The 21,930-nt window shown below is 40.9% G+C and overlaps 1 protein-coding gene across 2 annotated transcripts in view; it reads right to left on the reverse strand.

Moving 5' to 3' along the window:
* The window catches only part of PIWIL2 (piwi like RNA-mediated gene silencing 2), a 74,612-nt gene that overhangs the window by 40,127 nt on the left and 12,555 nt on the right, over nucleotides 1–21,930 (reverse strand). For both annotated transcript variants that reach the window (XM_044225179.1, XM_044225178.1), the window contains exons 10-19: nucleotides 16,134–16,322; nucleotides 15,241–15,325; nucleotides 14,418–14,507; nucleotides 12,167–12,307; nucleotides 7,306–7,419; nucleotides 6,149–6,337; nucleotides 3,240–3,341; nucleotides 2,546–2,662; nucleotides 1,876–1,964; nucleotides 891–996 (exon numbers count right to left, since the gene is read on the reverse strand). In XM_044225179.1, the coding sequence (XP_044081114.1) occupies nucleotides 891–996; nucleotides 1,876–1,964; nucleotides 2,546–2,662; nucleotides 3,240–3,341; nucleotides 6,149–6,337; nucleotides 7,306–7,419; nucleotides 12,167–12,307; nucleotides 14,418–14,507; nucleotides 15,241–15,325; nucleotides 16,134–16,322 (1,222 nt within the window). The remainder of the gene's footprint in view (nucleotides 1–890; nucleotides 997–1,875; nucleotides 1,965–2,545; nucleotides 2,663–3,239; nucleotides 3,342–6,148; nucleotides 6,338–7,305; nucleotides 7,420–12,166; nucleotides 12,308–14,417; nucleotides 14,508–15,240; nucleotides 15,326–16,133; nucleotides 16,323–21,930) is intronic.

Below are 21,930 nucleotides of genomic sequence, written 5' to 3' on the forward strand. Positions count from 1 at the left end.
TACATGATCACAAATACTGAAAGAATATTAAACTATTTGAAGGACAGTGTAGCAAACAGTCTAAAAAGAAACAAGATGGTGTTCTATTGACTGTGATCATACGAAATAATTAAATTTCTTGCTGTTACTCTCCATGCAAAGGGCTAACTCTGACCCTAAGACATGAAAACTACTTATCAGCACTTCCTTTGATGTAGTGGCCAAGGTAAAACCCAGTACTTTGCTTGCTCATTGTGCCAGACCCAATATCAGTTTAATGACAGCAATTCTCCACGGTTAGCATTCCTGGGAGTTCTAGGGGTGATTTACAGGGAGGCATTTGTCTTGAACCGAAATGAAAAGTACCTAGTAATAGCCATAAAAAGCTGAGTAAATTCATAAGCTGCTTTAATTGCTGAAATTTACCCCCACTTTCCTGATAAGGGCATGAAAATTATGTCTACAGACATCAAGCTGACAAACTGGGAATAATCATTACTTACCAAACAAAATCAAAGTATTTATCTCTGGTACAAGTAGAAGCCTGAAAGCAGTCCCTTTGAGATACCTTTGCCAATCGCCAAAGTTGCCAATGACTAACTTTTCAGTCTGTTTAGGAGATACCTTCAATTTGGGACCCCTCCCACTAAGTCAGACCTCCTCTTAAAATGGTCAGATAGGCAGTCCTTAAAAACCCCCAACTTTATAAAATTTCTGTTCTGGGACACCTGAGTGGCTCAGTCAGTAAGTGTCTACCTTCAGTTCAGGTCATGATCCCAGGGTCCTACTCAGCGGGGAGGCCTGCTTCTCTCACACCCTACCACTCCCCATGCTTGTGCTCACTCTCCCTGTCAAATAAATAAAATCGTCAAAAGAATAAAGAAATAAAATAAAATTTCTGCTCTCCTCACCTCATAAAACTTTTTTAAGGAGCCCACCAGGCACAGCTTCAGGCTATCCACAATCTCCTGATGAGGCATCTGGAATACCACTCGTGAATACCATTTTGTGAGAGTGCTGGGAAAGAGGCAGTAAGAGAGAGACAGATGAACACACACTCACAGAGGAAGGTCCACAATCTGAATGTCAGTACACACAGGCTCCTCCATGCACCAATACAAATACCTAGTAAATGCATTTGTGTTACAGGTAAAAACACATGGCAATACAGGGAAAAATATATGCCACATAGAGAATGTAAAAATAGAGACATAATTGTGATATTTGCTATAAAACCACTTCCAGCTGAAAAACATTAACCACCTAGATAACCACCAACAGAAGACTAAATAGTGCTCTAGCATACAATAAATTCCATGCAGCACTTAAGAAGAATTGGTTGAGATTTATTTGTATGGACATGACGAAATGTCAGCAATATACAATTTAAGTATGTAAAACAAGCTAAGGTATAGTATACACATTAATATGCCATTATGTATACATATATACACCACCTATATGTGTTACTATGTGCATACATGAGAATCTAGAAGTATATATACATCAAAATTTTGGTGATAGTTACTAAAAGATGGCCCATAAGGTACTTTCACTTTCTAAATTTCTGTAGTTATCTGCATGAGTATGCCTTTTTTTTACAATCAGAACAAACAAAAAAAAATTCCTCATTCCTGGGGGAAAAATCACTAAGACACAGCCCCCATTTTGAAGACGATTACACCACAGCCAGGGGAACAAACTCACAGATCTGACAAGTCTGGTAAATAGACTAGATAAACTAATAGGAAGATAAAGGAGGAAAAAGTTAAGTATACTTTAGTAAAGTATACTTTTACTAAAATACAAAATGTTAGAAAGCATTCCCTGGATTTATAGTAAGACTTGCATCAAAATGAGGAAACCAAACAAAATGGCATCATAAGTAGTACTTACAGATTGATGCTTGCAACGAAGCCAACCACAGATCGCATGCCTCGGCTAGGATCATGGTAAACATCCATCCCAATCACCATTAATTGTTTCTGGGTTAGAAAACAAAAAACAGACCCCAAACAACAAGCAATCCATCACCCCATCTTTTTGTTATCTGTACCGCAAAAACAACATATGAATAAGTTCTGGGAATGGAAGAGAAAGACTGATAACAACTTGACATTTTTTTAAACACTATGAACGAGTCAGAGATCTAGAACAGGATCACCACACTTCTTCTGTAAAGGACTAAACAGTATATACCGTTGGGCTCTGTGAGCTACACAGTCTCTGCAGGAACTCTTCAGTTCCATCTGTTGTTACAGTACGAAAGCAGCCGTAGCTAGTCTATAAAGAAGTATGGTTGTATTCCAATAAAACTGCACTTAAAGACACTGAAAATGGATTTTCAAATAATTTTCACGTGTCGGGAAATATTAGTCTTATTTTTATTGGTTTCAACTGTTTAGATTTATAAAAACCATTCTCAGCCTGTGGGCTATACCAATTCAGGCTATGAACCATTTAGACTACTAAGCATGGAGAATAAAGATAACTCTATGAGGAAAACAACTAGGTAGGAGTCTCTGGAGAGCTAAATTGAATGAAGACACATCTCAGCATCACTCACCAGAGGAATATCCACTCCCCAGAGCTCACCACCCAATTTACAATTAATCTGAAGTAAAATTTTCTGGGCCACACTCCGAAGCCTGGTTGGCTGACCAATGGTTCGGACATTGATGACCTATAACAAAGGGGTGTGGGGAAAGAGGACACTATCAGCTTGTCAGATGACGTAAACAGGCCTAAAGTAAACACTACATTTGTTTAGGAAACCCCAGTTAGCAGATAATACACTTTTACTAGTTTTAATTCTAGGATTTCTAGGCAAGCATTGCACTCACACATACACACTCCCCACAAACACAAAACAAAACAAAAAAACAAAACAATAAACAACCAAAAAACAAAAACTTTCCAAAAATCTCATACAGGGTAATTTTTTTTTAAACCTACTAAGGAAAAAAGCTTTCCCCTTTCAGAGCAAAGCCTATACTCTAGGAACCCAGTCATGTGAAACCACCCAGCAGCTCACCCACTGAACCAGCAAGAGTAACTCATTTGGGAAAATGAAGGCAGCATTTACAAAGAGCATCTGCTTTTAACCAGGTTATTCTAATAAGGGGAATGTTCCACCAGACAGTATATACACATGGCTTCTAATAGTTACTTCAGTCTTTTTGAATACCTGTATCCCTCTTTTCAAAGCCTCAAGGGAGGCTAGAGTTTCCATCTGTGCCTCCTGCCCAGCTCCCACTCACCTGTGAGGGCACAGGAGCCTGCACACAGCACAGCTTTTTAATGGCCCCATAGAGATCGTCACGTGTGCCCATGATGATGCAAACAACCATCTGTATCTTCCCCTTGAGGAGATAAAGTACATAAGTCAGGCTTTGAAACTCTCAGGGCACCTTGTTGGGGCTCCAGCTGGGGGCAGTCTAAGAGCCTGCAAAGTCGTGGGACCTTTAAGGCGGAAGATGACTGAAACAAAGTCGGTAGACATTCCAACCCCAAACAGGTCTTTGAACCTTTGTTGGGTTCAGGGCTTCTTTGCACAGATATGGAATATGATACCATAAATTATCTAGACGTCTTTCTAGACGCCAACTGACGTCTTTCTTAGGACACTTAAGATGCCTGGAAAAGGCAGGCTTGAAAATTTGCAAGGGTTACTTAGTTGCTGCTTTCAATTCCCTATAATGCTTTTTACCATTCTCTTCAGTAAACTAACCACCTTATTACATTCATACCACAAAACTGAGGAAACATGGAGTACAATACCACAAGAAACTATTAGGAGCCGAACACAAACAAATGAAACTACAGCCAAATCCATAAGTGGCTCTTCCTTACTCTCTGGTTACAAGATAGACTAGTATCGCCCCCAGAGCATCTCATACAAGCATCCTTGACCCCTTACTGTTTAATAAGCGTTCCAAAACTGGAGGGGCGCCTGGGTGGCTCAGTGTCTGCCTTTGGGTCAGGTCAGGATCCCACGGTCCTGGGTTTGAGCCCCACATCGGGCTGGCTCCCTGTTCATCAGGAAGGCTGCTTCTCCCTCTCCTACTCCCCCTCCTTATATTTCCTCTCTTGCTCTCTCTCTCTGTCAAATAAATGAATGAAATCTTTAAAAAAAAAAAAAAGAGTTCCAACATTGGAAACACAGGACCTTTCAAAGTCTGAATAAGAAAAGTGAAATGAAGGTGAAAGTGAAATGAAGGTGCTAATCCTTTATGCCAGAAAGAGCTACTAATGGCAAATCAATAGTATATTATTCCAAATCAAGATTAGTGTTAGATTAAGACCTCTCTGAGGGATGCCTGGGTGGCTCAGTTCGTTAAGTGTCTGCCTTTAGCTCGAGTTATGATCCCAGGGTTCTGGGATCAAGTTCCACATCCAGTTTCTTGCTCAGCGGGGAGCCTGCTTCTCCCTCTGCATGCCTCTCCCCTTGCTTGTGCTTGCATGCACGTGTTCTATGACAAATAAATAAGCAAAATCTTTAAAAAAAAAAAAAAGACCTCTCTAAGGACGCATTCTAATAATCACATCAAAGAACTTCCAAATTCATGGAGAACACAGGCTGCACACTGGGAGCCTATGGCCTGGACCTACCAAACATGTAGCTTTTTAGTCCCTACAGTGACTTACATGTGTGGTTTTTTATTAACACTTTTTACATTTTATTATTATTATTATTTAAGATTTTATTTATTCGTTTGACAGAGAGAGACACAGCGAGAGAGGGAACACAGGCAGGGAAGTGGGAAAGGGAGAAGCAGGCTTCCCGCTGAGCAAAAAGCCTGATGTAGGACTCAGTCCCAGGACTCTGGGATCACAATCTGAGCTGAAGGCAGACGGTCAATGACTGAGTCACCCATGTGCCCCTATCATTTTTTTTTTAAGTAGGCTCCATGCCCAGTGTGGGGCCTGAACTCATGACCCTGAGATCAAGAGTCACATGCTCTACCAACCGAGCCAGCCAGGTGCATCCCTCCCTTTTTAAACTAATATTTAAATATAAGGAGGGGCACATACACACAAATCCAGATTTTCTTGCTTCTACTGAAAAAGGAGTAAATTAAAAATTAATTTGATAATGCTGTGCTTTTATAAGCAGTCATAGGGTTTACTCTCTTTAGTTCACTACAATCCCCTCCCAGCTCACTTCATTTGCATTATTCACCTGGCTCCCGCAGACATCTGAGTTTGAGACCCCTAATAAATAATACAACAGCATGCCCTGAAGACAACAGAGACAAGACCTATTATGAGTTAAGTTTGGTAAATGTGATGAATGACCATCATATCCATGTTGCATGAAAACTGATAGCAGTATACTCTCCTAAAGAGAACGTGGCAAGCGGTGTGATGGGGGAGCTGAGGTAGTACACTGGCTTATTCTTTTGAAAGCAGAGCAGAATTATCAATGATCAGGAGTAGGGAGAGGCCACACCAGACAATAAGCCTGGGAAACTAGGAAGAAATTACAAAGAGAGACAGAACACAAGGGTGCTGCTGTGAGTGATAACCTAGAGCGGGGAGGGCAGGGGGATAAGAGAGATCCCAAGACAATCTCATTCCAGTACTGATCTCCCAAGAATGGACTCTTCCAGTCAAAGACTAACTACTTTTATTGAGGGCCCTCCTTAAGCTTCTTCCTCTGTTTTATGTACAAACAGGTAAGAACTGCAGGCCTGAACTACTGAGTTACGAGTACTGTGACCTGCTCAGCTCCAGTGGTCCTGAACAGCTGTCAGGACTGAGCTGATGGGCCAGGTGCCAAGTTCATTGTCAGAGCAATTCAAATCTTAAGCCAGACCAGACTGTGACAGCTAAATACTGAATCGTGCAAAATGGCACTGGGCCCAAAAAGTTGCTTTCTGAGCACAACATGTTCTATATAGATAACGAACTAAAGTTAAGTCAGCTATTCGTCTATTATGTGAAAAAAGAACACAAGAGTGAGGCTGCCAACATAGAATGAGAGCAGCAGAATTAACCAAAGGGCATAAAGACTACTTAGTTCATTATTTCATGTGTACATGAGTAACAAACTGGTTTCTGGGCATCAAAAACAGTAGACTGACAACCAAGATCATTTAAAATCAAGTGTTCAAGTATTTTAAAACAGGCATTCTATAAATACACTCAAATTAAATTAATTTATTACCTCAACTCCTAGCATGGATTGAATGGTTCTGACATAGGTTTCTATTCGATCATCCTTTAGTTCAACCCAGGCCGGTGGGCTCATGCGCATACCAATGGGGCCAGCTATCTTCTCCAACATGTTAACCAGTTCTCGGGCCTGATCCATTGCTCTCTTTGGGTAAAATAGTGCCCAGAAATGCATGGGGACCTAGGAATAACCACAAGCTATTTTTAGTACTTCTCATAACTTAGACACTCCAGAGTCACACCCAGGAGGTATTATTCTAGAGAATAAATCACTTTTAACTCTCTCCGCTTGAATCTTTTCTAATTCCTGTAACTAACACAGTGTATACAATTAAGTAAACGGAGGACGACTTTCACAGTGGAATAGTATGCAACAATGAGAATGAAAGACCTACAACTATATCTAACAATATGGATGAAACTCACCAATCAGGGCTGAAGAAATTAAGCCAGACATAAAAGAATATATACTGTATGGTTTCACGTATACATCAAGTACAAAAAGCAACTGAAATGAATCTATGCTGTGACTCCTCATATCGTTTTTAAGGGTGAGAGATAGGTAGTAACGAGGAGCAGAAGGGATGACTTCTGGGTCACTGATAAAGTTCTCTTTCTTAACCCTTGCTGTGGATTCTATAGGTTTATGAACCTTTGAAAATTCCTCAAACTTACACTTGTAAATATACTTTTTCTTTAAACATATTTCAATAAAAAGTTTTAGAAACAGATGTGTATACCTTACGCATGGCCCAAAAACATTTAAAAATAATTATATACCATTTTGTTCTTTAGTTCCCTTGGTGGGGGCTGTTTTAATTACACTTCTTTCATGGATAAAAACATCCTTCCCCAGGGAAAAGCGGGGGAAGATAAAGGAACATAAAAGGGAGAATGGGTAATAGGCTGGCACTGTATGAGTTACCATAGCAATCTATTTCCTTTTCCTAAGTCTATAGCCAACCAAAGGGCTTACCTCTAACAATTCATCAATTTGCTGTATTTGAAGGACCCATTTAGTAGATAATGCAGGATAGGAATTCTGGTGGTACTCTCCCTCCAAAAGAAGACACCCAATCCTTCCTGCTTCCTAATTTCCATACTTATAGGAATACTGGTCCTCTCTTCACCACCTCAAAAGTCACTTACAGTTAAGATGGAAAGGTCCCTGGTTACTTCCTTAATCCAGTTTAGTTCCTGAGATGTGATAAATGAAGTATTTCTTAAGTTAATTCTTTCCATTGGGAGAACACGTCCTTCGATCTAAATACAAAACAAAGTACTCATGACATGAGCCATCTACAAACACTATTTAAGGAAAGAACAACGATACTGTTCTCTCTTGGGCCTGGTCAACTCCACTATGTAAACCTGTCCAGGTTATAACCTCTGAGAATGGCACCAAAATGAAACTGTAGCAGTGAGTCTAGGCTAATAAAACCCTGGACAAATACAGGTAAAATTTTTATAGGCATGGCTCTTTAATTATTGAAGCTTCCAACATGGTCTCCCAAGAAAGGGATTAGAAAGCACTGCCTCTTTAGAAGTATAGAATGCATGTAAAATAACTACATTTCAAGATAAATAGTAAAATAATTTTAAAAATATTTTAAGGGACAAACTGAAAGAAAATTAAAAGTGAAATTTCTTAATAAGGCTGAATATAAACTATTATCCTTTTAAAATGAAAAAACAGGGAGGAAAATGCATAAATATAATGAAAGAACAAATCACCATTAAGAATAAGTCAATCAAATCTAAATATCCAAAAACAGGAAAATAATTAAGTTGATATAACAACATGATGGACTATTTTGCAATCATTAAAACCACTTTCCATCTAATATGATCCTGTTTTTACAAAAAATAAATAGTAATATATGCATCAATAAAAACTGAATGAGTCTATATTTAGTGGTGATTATCTCTGTGGATATGTAATTATAAAGGATTTTTACTATGATCTCTACCATTTGTTTATTAAAATTAACAAATACTGGGGCTCCTGGATGTCTCAGTTGGTTAACACCTAACTTTTGATTTTGGTTCAGGTCATGATCTCGGGGTTATGAGATGGAGTCCCATGTCAGGTTCTATGCTCAGCGAGCAGTCTACTTGAAATTCTTTTCCTTCTCCCTTCTGCCTCCCCCCGCCCCCCCGCCACCTCTTGCATATGTGCTCTCTTTCTCTCTCACTCTTGCTCTCTCAAATAAATCAATCTTTAAAAAAATAGTTATTTTATCTATAACCAAAAGAATGTAATGAGTTTATTAACATAAGTAACAATTTCCATATTAGCAAGAAAAAGGAATCAAACTCATGATATGAAAGTAAATTTTTAAACCTTTTAGAAGGCAATTGGCAATATACAACAAAAGTACTAAAAACAGGGGCGCCTGGGTGGCTCTGTGGGTTAAGCCGCTGCCTTCGGCTCAGGTCATGATCTCAGGGTCCTGGGATCGAGTCCCGCATCGGGCTCTCTGCTCTGCAGGGAGCCTGCTTCCTCCTCCTCTCTCTCTCTGCCTGCCTCTCTGCCTATTTGTGATCTCTCTGTCATATAAATAATAAAGTCTTTAAAAAAAAAAAAAGTACTAAAAACATAAATGTCCTCTGACATCTCCACATCCATAAATCTATGAAAATAAACAACATTACAAAGACTTAGTTAAAAGGTTGTTAACTGAGTAACTACTTCTAATTAAAAAATATTAAATTCTGGGGCACCTGGGTGGCTCAGTGGGTTAAGCCTCTGCCTTCGGCTCAGGTCATGGTCTCAGGGTCCTGGGATCAAGCCCCACATAGGGCTCTCTGCTCAGCAGGGAGACTGCTTCCCCCTCTCTCTCTGCCTGCCTCTCTGTCTACTTGTGATGTCTGTGTCAAATAAATAAAATCTTAAAAAAAAAATACTAAATTTTTGGGGCACCTGGGTGACTCAGTCAGTTAAGCATCTGCCTTCAGGGGTGCCTGGGTGGCTCAGTGGGTTAAAGCTTCTGCCTTTGGCTCAGGTCATGATCCCAGGGTCCTGGGATCGAGCCCTGATTCGGGCTCTCTGCTGAGCAGAGAGCCTGCTCCCTGCCCCCACTCTGCCTGCCTCTCTGCCTACTTGTGATCTGTCTGTCAAATAAATAAAATCTTGGGACGCCTGGGTGGCGCAGTTGGTTGGACGACTGCCTTCGGCTCAGGGCGTGATCCTGGAGTCCCGGGATCGAGTCCCACATCGGGCTCCCAGCTCCATGGTGAGTCTGCTTCGCTCTCTGACCTTCTCCTCGCTCATGCTCTCTCTCACTGTCTCTCTCTCTCAAATAAATAAATAAAATCTTTAAAAAATAAATAAATAAATAAATAAATAAAATCTTTAAAAAAAAAAATCATCTGGGCGCCTGGGTGGCTCAGTGAGTTAAGCCGCTGCCTTCGGCTCAGGTCATGATCTCAGGGTCCTGGGATCGAGTCCCGCATCGGGCTCTCTGCTCAGCAGGGAGCCTGCTTCCCTCTCTCTCTCTCTCTGCCTGCCTCTCTGTCTACTTGTAATCTCTCTCTGTCAAATAAAAAAAAAAAAAAAAAAATTAAAAAAAAAAAAATCATCTGCCTTCAGCTCGGGTCATGATACCAGGGTCCTGGGATCAAGCCCCGCATCAGGCTCCCTGCTCAGCAGGGAGCCTACTTCTCCCTCTTCCTGCCACTCTGCCTGCTTGTGCTCTCTCTGTCAAATAAATGAATAAAGTCTTTGAAAAAATAATAAATTCAATTTTATTTATTTTTTTAAAGATTTTTAAAATTTATTTGACAGATCACAAGTAGGCAGAGAGAGGCAGGCAGAGAGAGAGAGAGAGGAGGAGGCAGGCTCCCTGCTGAGCAGAGAGCCCGATGTGAGGCTCGATCCCTGGACCCTGGGATCATGACCTGAGCTGAAGGCAGAGGCTTTAACCACTGAGCCACCCAGGCACCCCTAAATTCAATTTTAATGTGAAAGAATAGAAAATTGTTAATAAACTATCTTGCGGCCATTAAGATATTTAGAAAAATATTAAATTACATAGAAAAACATTCTACGTATACGGAAGGGAGAAAGGAAACTATCTAAATACATGCCATGTGTGAGTATGCATAAGCACGCAAGCGTGTCCATGTACACACACACAAATCCACTGAAGGGTATGTATAAAAACATTAACAGCGGTTATCCTGATACAGAAAGATGAACTTTTGGGGCACCTGAGTGGCTCAGTGCGTTAAGCCTCTGCTTTCAGCTCAGGTCATGATCTCAGGGTCCTGGGATCGAGCCCCGTATCAAGCCTCGTATCAAGCCCCGTATCGGGCTCTTTGCTCAGCAGGGAGTCTGCTTCCCGCTCCCCCGCTTGCCTACTTACGATCTCTCTGTCAAATAAATAAATAAAATCTTAAAAAAAAGGAAAGATGAACTTTTTTCTTTCTTGGTTTAGATTTTCTACATTCTCAAATTAATACTTAATAACACAAAAACATGTTTTAAATATTAAATGAAAAAGAAGATGCAAAACCATACACAATACAATCGCAGCTCTGTAACAAAAAGATTTATACTCACAGAAAAATGTGTAGATGAAGGATACATATATTGAAGTATCTTTCATATGTATCTAAAATAAATTACTGAAATATCATCTTTGGATGATGAAATTACTGATGTTTTTATTTCTTTCTTTACTTTTTGTAAGGTTTCAACATTTTCCTTCTTGACTATCCATTACTTTTATTTAAAAAAAAGAAAATTTTAATAGGGAGTCAATTAAGAGTGTAAGAGAACTAGAGAAAAGACAAAATTAATTATTTTGGTATAACCTCAAAAGAAAGGTGAAAAGTAATATTAACTAACGTTTACTGAGCACTTGCTATGTGTCACATATGATGTTGAAAATGTTACCATTTAAATTCTTACAACTCAATTATCATCCTCATTTTACAGATAAAAAAACAAAGAGATGCTAAGCAATTTGCTCAAAGTAACTACGATGGCAAGTGGTAAAACTGAGATTCAAAGCCAAATAAGCAGATACTGAAGGCCAAGCACTCTGCCACCATCTCTCACACTGCCTCTGCTCTATGGATCATGCCACACCAAATACAACACAGGAGGCTCAGGCAAAATGCAGGCAGAAAGAGCCATAAGAATATCAGAATGGTGCAAGTCCTAAACTCTCTATGCCTACAGAAAGAAAGTCAAAAGCATATTGAAAGAATCACAATTATTCGAAAGAAAAAAAAAACTTGGAGGAAAAAAAAGGACATACAGAACCTTAAGAATTATTTGGATTGGAAAACTGAAAATGAGGTAATTTTTTAATAAAGATTTATTTTTTTATTTTACTGGGTGGAAGAGTGCATGTGAGCATGGGGATGGAGACAGAGAGAGGGAGAGAGAGAATGCCAAGCAGAATTCCTGCTGAGAGTGGACCCCAGCGTGGGGCTCGATCTCACAACCTTGAGATCATGACCTGAGCCAAAATCATAAGTTAGGGGTGCCTAGGCAGCTCAATCGTTGGGCGTCTGCCTTCAGCTCCGGTTGTGATCCCAGGGTCCTGGGCTGGAGCTCCACATCAGGCTCCCTGCTCAGCGGGAGGCCTGCTTCTCCCTCTCCTACTCTGCCTACTTGTATTCCTTCCCTTGCTGTGTCTCTCTCTGTCAAATAAATAAACAAAATCTTTAAAAAACAAAACAAAACAAAACAAGAGCCAGAAGATGCTTAACCAACTGTCACCCAGGCACCCCAAAAATGAGGTAAAATTTAAGTCAATATTCCTTTTACTATCTGACTGAAAATTAACAGCTCAAATCTCTGCAAAATACGGAAGAAAAATCTCTAACAGATACTAACAAATTAAGAGAAGAAAATTCAAATATTGTGGCTAGGACCCCCCAACAAAATAGAGCAAAACCCCAAAATAGAGACCAGATTGGAAGCTATCACCCACTTTCACTACGCTCTTAAAATCACTGATGAACACTGTTTCCTGTTTGACTACATCCAGTTTACCTTATGTACATCCTTCTGAAGGCAGAGACCCCAGCGTGTCAATTCATTGCTGGCTGTTTCATTTTTTGAAATTCTCTGCAGCAAGCATTCCAGAGCATTATGGTGTTGTTTGGGGCTCAGGTTGATCTGCTGGGTCAAATCCTAAATAGATTTAAAATGCAGATAATAACTTCTAAGTATTAGTTTCTCCAATATGAAATTAAACCTGAATATGTCTAAAACATTTCCAAAAGAAAACATCCTTTCCACTGAAATGGAAGACTTTTTTTTTTTGAAGATTTTATTTATTTATTTGACAGTCAGAGATCACAAGTAGGCAGAGAGGCAGGCAGAGAGAGAGAGGGGAAAGCAGGCTCCATGCTGAGCAGAGAGCTGGACTTGATCCCAGGACCCTGAGATCATGACCTGAGCCGAAGGCAGAGGCTTTAACCCACTGAGCCACCCAGGCACCCCTGAAATGGAAGACATTTTTAAATACTCCAAAGATTTTAAAATAAATATCTCTCAAGAATGTGAAGGAAGCGCAGGGTTAAAATTTTAATCATAGGGTGGCTCAGTCGATTAAGCAATTTCCTTCAGCTGGGGTCATCATCCCAGAATCCTGGGACTGAGTTCCACATCGGGCTTCCTGCTCAGCAGCGGGTTTGCTTCTCTGCCCCTCCCCAGCCTGGTAATTTCTTTCTCTTTCTCTCTCTCTCTCCCTCTCTCTTGCTTGTGCGTACTCACTCTCCCTCTCAAATAAATAAATAAATCATAAAATAATTTAAAATGCTATTGTTTCTTTCTCCCATGAGACAGCTAAATCTTACCTCTTTCTCAAAGCCACGTTCTGAATTTAAAATTCCTAAAATAATTCAGGGGCACCTGGGTGGCTCAGTGAGTTAAAAATCTACCTTTGGCTCGGCTCAGGTCATGATCTCAGGATCTGGGATCCAGCCCTGCATGGAGGCTCTCTGCTCAGTGGGGAGTCTGCTTTTCCTTCTCCCTCTTCCTTTGCCCTTTCCCTGCTCCTGCTCTCCCTCTCTCTCTCTCCCCCAAATGAATAAAATCTTTAAAAAATTTTCTTAAGAAATTCTATGAAACAGGAGCAAAGGGGGCTTGATTACATCTATTTAATATTTGGGGAAAATAGGGGGGAAAATGTCCTGTGCCAGGCAGAGACAAACAAAACAGAATGGAAAACCAGATCCAGTCTTAAACTTCATGTGATACCACTACTGTATTTAATGTTATCATAAGACATTTTTTTGCCTAATGTTTGGTCCATAATTTGTGCTTTCTAAATGTTACTGTTAAATGAAGACCCAAAGGTGTACATGAAGATTCTGAAGCACATATGTGAGTTCTTTATTCTTCTGGGACCAAAGAACTATACAGTTGTTGTTCCCTGTGAGGCAGTCACTACCACCTGTCTGCAGGGCGGTACAGACAGCTCTGTGATCATGAAGTCATTAGGTAACTGAGTGTTGTAAAGAAGGAGCCTTGACCTACATGCTGAATGCAGAAGGATCAAAGGTAAACATGAAAGACATCTCTAACAGGAATGCTAAGCTTCACTTCGGGCTCTTTATGATGTTACTGAAAACAGTCTGTGGCATTGGAGATAGGCAGGGTCCGAGGGTAACAGACATGCACTGGGAGAGTGAGACAGCACAGGAGCTCAGGTGTGGAAAGCCCCACACACTGCAGACAGACTGGAGGTGAAGTGCTTGAGTGCCAGACTCATGCTGCTGCCCATGTCTGAGCTGCTCAGCTATTTCCTACAGGGACTCAGCCCAGCACCTCCTGGACACTCCACACCCCACACCATAACCTTCTATCCTTTTACCTCAGTCTCTGACTTGTTAATTATTCCCCCACCCTCTTAAATAGACTGAAGGCTTTTAAGAATGCTAGAAAAATTCAGTGCTATCAAAGAACCTCACTTATGATCATATGACCAGTTTACAGTCATCCATCTGATTGGTGGGGGTGAAGACAGAATTACTTGTTTCCTTTTACCTCGTGATCCGGCACTCCACTGTTATTTGTTTGTTTTTGAATAATTTTCAGAAGGTAGCTCCGATTAGCTATTTCACAGTGTGTGGGAAGGGACATGGAACATGTTTGGCAAACAGAACTGGAGTCTGGAAAAACAGACCTGCTCAGGTGATGACATAAGCCTGCCCAGGTCTAGCTCCATCCTGGACATAAGCCTAGACATAAGCCTAGGCCAGGTCTAGGCCTTCCATTCAACACGGGCATTTCTCACCTTCATGGCTCTGAAGTCCTTCTTCATCTTCTCAGGGATTCCAGTCATGAATGAAAGCTCAGGCAGCAGTAGGATTTCACCTTTTAGCAGCTTTGAGAAGAGAATGGAGAGGAAAAATAAGGCAGTGTTCCTCTGTCCCAAAAATAAGGTCAGTGTGTTCCTCTGACCCCACAAGATATGTCATGCCCAGAGCTGGGCCAGCAAGGACATAACCGGCACAATAAGGAACATAAAACCCCAGAAAAGAGGGCGGTGAAACACTACAAGTATTTTAGCCTTTTCCCCTCAGTCACTATACTCACAGATTGTTCACAATACAGTCTGCTGTATTAGGTAAAAGGGAAAGTGTTGAAATGGTCAAAAAAAAAAAAAAAAAAAAACCTAGGGGGAAAAAAAAAAAACCAACTTCCCTCTTGGGCCTCCAGGCAAGCTAAGGCAATACATCCCATCCAGTTGGGGTCTCCAGATCTTATCTTAGCTGGCTGATCTTCAGCCTTCTCACTTAAGACAGAAGAGTCAGTGTCAAGGCACTTTCCCTGTCTCTGGTCCCTGTTACCTGTCTAAAACTTCCCTAATAGATACAGTGTTTTAATCTTTAGCAGAAAATTCTTCTTATTCCTTAGCCTACCTTGCTCATATGGATAATTAGCTTCTCCTCAGGCCGACATCAAAAGCAAATCCTACCACATGAAGTGACACTACTGGCTAGATGAGACAGCCCTGCAGAGTCTTCCCCAATCATACCATAACACTGCTCCCCAGCTCCCAGCACCATGGATGAGAGCTTAAGCTAGAAGTGCCAATCTGACACCCCTCCACTCACCATCCCTTGGTTATTCTGTCTCTCACTGGGCCTGTGGATCAGCAGTGGCTGGTCCTCTTCCTTAATCGTGATCCCATAGTTTTTGCTAGAGCAGGACAGAGGCAGGAAAACATTTCAGAAGCAGCATCCCTGCTTCTGAACACAGTCTGGGTCTCTTAATCAGCACTGGGGTACACAATTTGCATAATACCCTTGTTAAGGATCCAACAGAAACTCCTTATAGCATATTTATAACGAAAAAGCAGACTCAAGTTAACACTGTAATGAAATGGAGGAGAAATCATCTTAAAGGTCCAGGGAAAAATATGCTTGAAACTGCATCAGGTTGGAGTGCCTGACTGGTTCAGCCGGTTAAGCATCCAGCTCTTGTTTGGGCTCAGGTCATGATCTTGGGGCTGTGGGATGGAGCCCCAAACAGGCTCCATGCAGAGTCTACTTGGGGTTCTCTCTCTCTACTCCTCTCCCCCTGCTCATGTGCACTTCCCCCCACCGTCAAATAAATAAATCTTTAAAAAAAACACAAAAAACAAAAAACTGCATCACACTGAAAGGCTTGGACAACTGGAAAGGCAAAATGATAGTCAAATGATTAAAACGTGAATTTAATCTTTCCAACCAGACTTCTACCTAAACCAACAAAAGAAATATAATTCAAAACCCTGGTATTAATTTATAAAGTAACTTCCAAAATTACTAAAACAAACGAAACTGTAAGGGTAGCATATCCAAGTGAAATCCCACAAATAAGCTCATTTAATCTAAGATGTATTACCAATCCAATTATTTTAAAAGTGTCCCAGTGTAAGCTACTATGGAACTCAATACCCTGCTACAGAATGGTAGACTACATCCCACACCCACCCAAAGGCCCAAGCCCAGTCTCTTCTTTCCACCTGTAGTATTCCAAGAATGTGATCTCCTTCCCGTCAGACATTGTGAAGCTATCTTTTGGTGTCTTATTCCAATCCACGTCATCAATACGATAGGTACGATTGTTGTATCGGGTTATAACAATATTGCCAACCAGAAGCTTAGTGCACTCATTCTGGAAGTTTTCTTTGTTCTGATGATACATGGCATGCCTTTGGAAAGAGACAAAAGACTTTTGAATCATATCTGTATACAGAAAGCACAATGAAAAGGATGGGGGATGCAAAAAAAGTGCTTCAGGGATATGATCACAGCTCACTGCATTAGAAGGCTCCAGTTGTCTTTTTTAAGAGATAAGACTCTCATCTCTTTTCAACACTACCAAAAAAACTCAAAATCAATAAAAAATAGTGAAAAGAGGGGCACCTGAGTGGCTCAGTCGGTTAAACATCTGCCTTCAGCTCAGGTCATGATCCCAGATCCTGGGAATGACCCCCGTGTCAGAGTCCCTGCTCAACAGAGAGTCCACTTCTCCCTCTCCTGCTCTCTCTGCTCTTCCCCTGCACTCTCTCTCTCTCTCTTTCAAATAATCTTTCAAAAAATAGTGAACAAATAAAAATAAAATTAAAAACAGTAACTAGAAATTAATAACATTCACAGTTTGCCTTCAAATAAGGTACTTTAATCATCAAAATAATGATTTAGTATTACCATTATTAGGGTAGTCTACGGAAGGACAACAAAACATTCCCAAAACTATATTTGCCCTTTTGAGCTAATGGAAGGGATTACCAATACCTATCATTAGACAGCACTTCAGCTGAAGATGCTGAAGATGTCAATGAACAGACTCACCATAGATAAATGTACCCTCACTGTAACCTCTAAACAGTGCTGTGAACAAGTCAACATAGGAAACTCACAGAAAGCATGTTTGAATATGCCCAGGGATTCAAGGAACGTTTACAGAAGCAGCTGATGCTTGAAGGAGCAATCTGCCAAGCAGAAACGCCAGGGCAGAGGAATGAGTGAAACTCCAGGCAGAGGCAGCAGTATGCAGGGCATAAGCAGGGATCTGGGGAGATGGGGAGGGCAAGGAGGCTGAAAAGGGACAGAAGATGGTAAGCACGGGCTGAAGACAGGCAGTGATCAGATGTAAATGTCCTTTAAGTCAAGGATCAGAGCTTGAACTTTTTTCTGTGAGTCAGTGTCACCCAGGGCAGATTCTTCAGGAACATTGGTCCCTTGAGAGGTTGTGAGGAGGTGTGAAAAAGGTTCCACAATCAAAAAAGTGGAGTCCATTGTGCAAGTTATAAGCCATTCAGAGACTCATAACATACATAAGCACCTCAGACTGCTAAAGAAACATATTTACCTTTATTTACCCCCAATGTATTAACCACAGATTCTTCCCACCGTTTTCCTTTTAACCTCACTGAATGAACATTTATTGCCATCCTGGGCAATTAGTACCCTGCAGAACTTGACTTGAAAAACCATCTCAAAAAATATATATATAAAGAAAAAAAACCATCTCAGAGTTTAAGCAGTTCAACCCTGACAACAGACCCTGGAGGCGAATGCCTGGTTTAAAATCTTGTGTCTTTTACTTACTAGCCTCAACTCATAGAGTTGAGGGAATGCAATGACTTCATAAATGTGAAGCACCAAGAACTGTGCCTAGCACAGAGAACAGAACTGTGGGTTTGCAAATATCATCTCCATCATTGTCTTAGTGCCTGATACATGACAGATGCAGTGTGTGTGTGTGTGTGCGTGCGCGCGCATCCATATGCATGCATGCGTATGTGTGGGGGGCGCCCTACTCTCTCTGCAGGTCAAATACAGAGGAGAGACAGCTATAAAGATAGTTCACTTCAGGGGAGCCTCAGTGGCTCAAGTTGGTTAAGACTCTGACTCTTCATTTTGCTCAGGTTATGATCTCAGGGTTGTGAGATCAAGCCTGGTGTCAGACTCTGTGCTGGGCATGGACCCTGCTTAAGTCTCTCTCTCTCTCCCTCTCCCTCTGCCCCCATCACTTGTATGCTCTCTGCCTCAAAAAAAATGTAGGTTAGCTATATATATGTAGTTGTGAAAGTCAAAAGCAACCACTAATATAGAATCCATATTCAAACACTTTTTTTTTTTAAAGATTTATTTATTTATTTATTTGACAGACAGAGATCACAAGTAGGCAGAGAGTCAGGCAGAGAGAGAGAAGGAAGCAGGCTCCCCACTGAGCAGAGAGCCCAATGTGGGGCTCCATCCCAGGACCCTGGGATCATGACCCGAGCCAAAGGCAAAGGCTCTAACCCACTGAGCCACCCAGGCGCCCCTCAGACACTTTTTTTTTTTTTTTCCTCAGACACTTTTTAACTTGTAATTTATTTTTAGAACTCTTATTGAGTTCTTATTGAGTTTATGTTTTGTTTTGTTTTTAAGATTTTATTTATTTGACATAGAGAGAGAGCACAAGTAGGCAGAAAGGCGGGCAAAGGGGGAGGGGGAAGCAGGCTCCCCGCCAAGCAGAGAGCCCTATGTGGGGCACCATCCCAGGACCTTGAAATCATGACCTGAGCCGAAGGCAGAGGCTTAACACACTGAGCCACCCAGGCGCCGCTTAATGACAGTTTTTAATATTCTCTCACCAAATCCCTTTCCCTTAATCACTGTCTTTTGCATCAGTAAAGGCAGGAGGCTGACATGGAGGAAGAAAGCACAATGAAGAAAAAAACTAAAAAGGGACTGAGGAACACAGCAGACAACAATATAGGCCTATGTCTTGTTACTACAATATTCAACATTGAAAAGTAGATAAAAATCCATGTTTCTTAACTGCAACTATTTCACTTTGACTTCTATACTGGGATTGAAATAAAAAATTAAAATAAAAAAAATCATGCTGAAAAGAAGGCAAACCAAACAACAAACAACAAAAAATGAGTATATACCATATGATGCTACATATACAGAATTCTAGAAGATGGACACTAATTTCTAGTGGCAGAAAGCAGAACAGGGTTTGCTGCCTGTGGTAGACAGAGAAAAACAAAGGTAGAAGGAGGTCTGAAAGAGACCTGAGTAAATTTTATGCAGGCAATGGATATGCTCATTATCTTTATTGTGAGATTACATTGGTATATAAATAAGTTAAAACTCATCAAATTGTATACTTTGAATGTATGAGGTTTATTTTGTCAATTGTGCCTTACTAAATCTGAAAAAAGAAAAGAAATTAACAGAATAAAAGATCTCAATGAGACTGAAATACAAATTAGGATTGAGTGTCCACTAATTACTAGTGGCATTTCAAGTTAGTGGGGGAAAAGGACCATTAAATAAATGGGTAAGAGGGGAGCCTGGGAGGCTCAGTTATTTAAGTGTCTGCCTTTGACTCAGATCATAATATCAGGGTCCTGGGATCGAGTCCTGCATCAGGCTCTCTGCTCACCTGGGAGTCTACTCTCTCTCCTTCTGCCATTCACTCCCCCTTGTGCTCTCTGGCTCTGTCAAACAAATAAAATTTTTTTAAAAAAAAAGTTTTATTGGGGCGCCTGGGTGGCTCAGTGAGTTAAGCCGCTGCCTTCGGCTCAGGTCATGATTTCAGGGTCCTGGGATCAAGTCCCACATCGGGCTCTCTGCTCAGCAGGGAGCCTGCTTCCATCTCTCTCTCTCTCTGCCTGCCTCTCCATCTACTTGTGATCTCTCTCTATCAAATAAATAAATAAACAAAATCTTTAAAAAAAAAAAGTTTTATTGATTTATTTGAGAGAAAGAGAGAGAAAGCAGGAGGGAGAACATAAGCAGGAGGAAAAGGAGAGGGAGAAGCAGGCTTGCCGACGAGCAGGGAGCCCGATGCAATGCAGGGCTTTATCCTAGGCCCCTGATAACATGACCTGAGCTGAAGGCAGATGCTTAACAACTGATCCACGCAGGTGCCCCCCAAAAAATGCATGTTTAAAAAAGTGGATGAAAACTTGCTATCCATTTAAAAAATAAATTCTTCATCAATTTAACATTAACATGTAAGAAATTAAACAATAAAATCAGGTGAAAATGTGAACATTCATGTGTTCCTGGGAACTAAAAAAATCACAAACTTTGTAAAAGATATATTATTTTGCAGCCATGATAACAAGGAGCCATAAAATCCAGGTTTGTTTTCTTAAGGTTTTATTAAATTCATCTGAGAAAGAGAGAATAAGCAGGGGGTGGTCCAGAGAGAGAGGGAGAGGTAAACTCCCTCCTGAGCAGGGAGCCCACATGGGGCTCAATCCCAGGAGCCTGGAACCACAACCTATGCCAAAGGCAGATGCTTATTCAACTAAGCCACCCAGGTGTCCCCATAAAATCCAGTTTTAGGGCACCTGGGTGGCTCAGTGGGTTAAAGCCTCTGCCTTTGGCTCAGGTCATGATCCCAGGGTCCTGGGATTGAGCCCCGCATCCGGCTCTCTGCTCAGCAGGGAGCCTGCTTCCTCCTCTCTCTTTCTCTGCCTGCTTCTCTGCCTACTTGTGATCTCTGTCTGTCAAATAAATAAATAAAATCTTTAAAAAAAAATCCAGTTTTAAATCTGCTTAATACATCTATATCAACTCACCTCAGCAACCTACTTTTCCAAGCTATCCAACCAGAGTCATCCCCTTGTTTCTGTATACTGGCCAATCCGGGAACAACTTAATCCAATAAGCATCACAAGGAGTACTACTCAATCAACAACAGACTACCTTAGCAGCCATGCTTCTGCTGCTTGCCCCTCTGCGAGACTGCTGTCCTGAACTCCATACCTCTTCAGTACTCTCTGTAAGATCAGCAGTCTCTTCTCACTGCAATAAGCAATCAGCCTTCTCTTTATGACAGACAGAACAGAGGTCTCATCATCCTTTGACATTTCTGGAGGTCTCACCATAGTAACTATGGAAGCTCTTCCTTGGCAAAACTCCTAGGCGTTTCATACCCACAGATGCACTCACTGGGTCCCTTGTGCTTAATTCTATCTGTCCTTCAGATCTGCTGCCACTGAGTCAATCCCAACAACTATCTGAGCTCAGACTAGTTTCATTAGGCATTAGCTGCTTATCTAATGCGCTTTTAGGTTGGAAGTCATTGTTTGGACCCAGGTCTTTGTATGAGGTCTTCAGAATTTGTTTTGAAGAAATTTAATTTGAAAATTATTTTTGCCATTAACTTGATTACTCTTTATCTGCTTACTTTGCTTTTGTTGTTATTTGTCTATATGCATAAAATCTTCTTTCACATATTTTTACATTGCTCTGCATTTCCTTATTTCTGTTAAATGTACAAGAGAGTGTTCTATAGGGAATAAATGGAGGCATAAGCCAGATAATTCTCTAAACCAAGCCAGTCTATTCCAAAAACATCACAGTTGGAGGTCCATTCGATCAGAGACCAATTTGTAAAAAAGCAAGTGGTCAAACATTAGGAAGGCACTTCTTGTCTTGGCAATTTTGTGAAACAAGATCACTGTGTTTATTTAGTTCAAATTCCAGGGTCAATGATAGTTGGGTCACTGATCTCATGGCTCTTCCTATCTGTGTTTGGAACCTGAAATACGGTTCACAAACAACACATCCTTAGACAACTTTAGTGCTTCTCCTTCTTGTTGTCACAGGTTTGCCTCTGCCAAGGTCTCAAACACCCTGGGAGAATTTCTGTTTCCAATATAAAGGCGTACCATAGTTCTAATTCTGGCAATTTCCTTAGCAAAGGTAAAAATAAAATCACAGTGTCCAAAGTGTACACAGTACATTCTCCAGTATAATTCATATGCTGGATCATAAAACCTCAGTGAATATAAAGGA

The sequence above is a fragment of the Neovison vison genome, chromosome 11, assembly GCF_020171115.1.
Source record: "Neovison vison isolate M4711 chromosome 11, ASM_NN_V1, whole genome shotgun sequence".
Taxonomy (NCBI): domain Eukaryota; kingdom Metazoa; phylum Chordata; class Mammalia; order Carnivora; family Mustelidae; genus Neogale; species Neogale vison.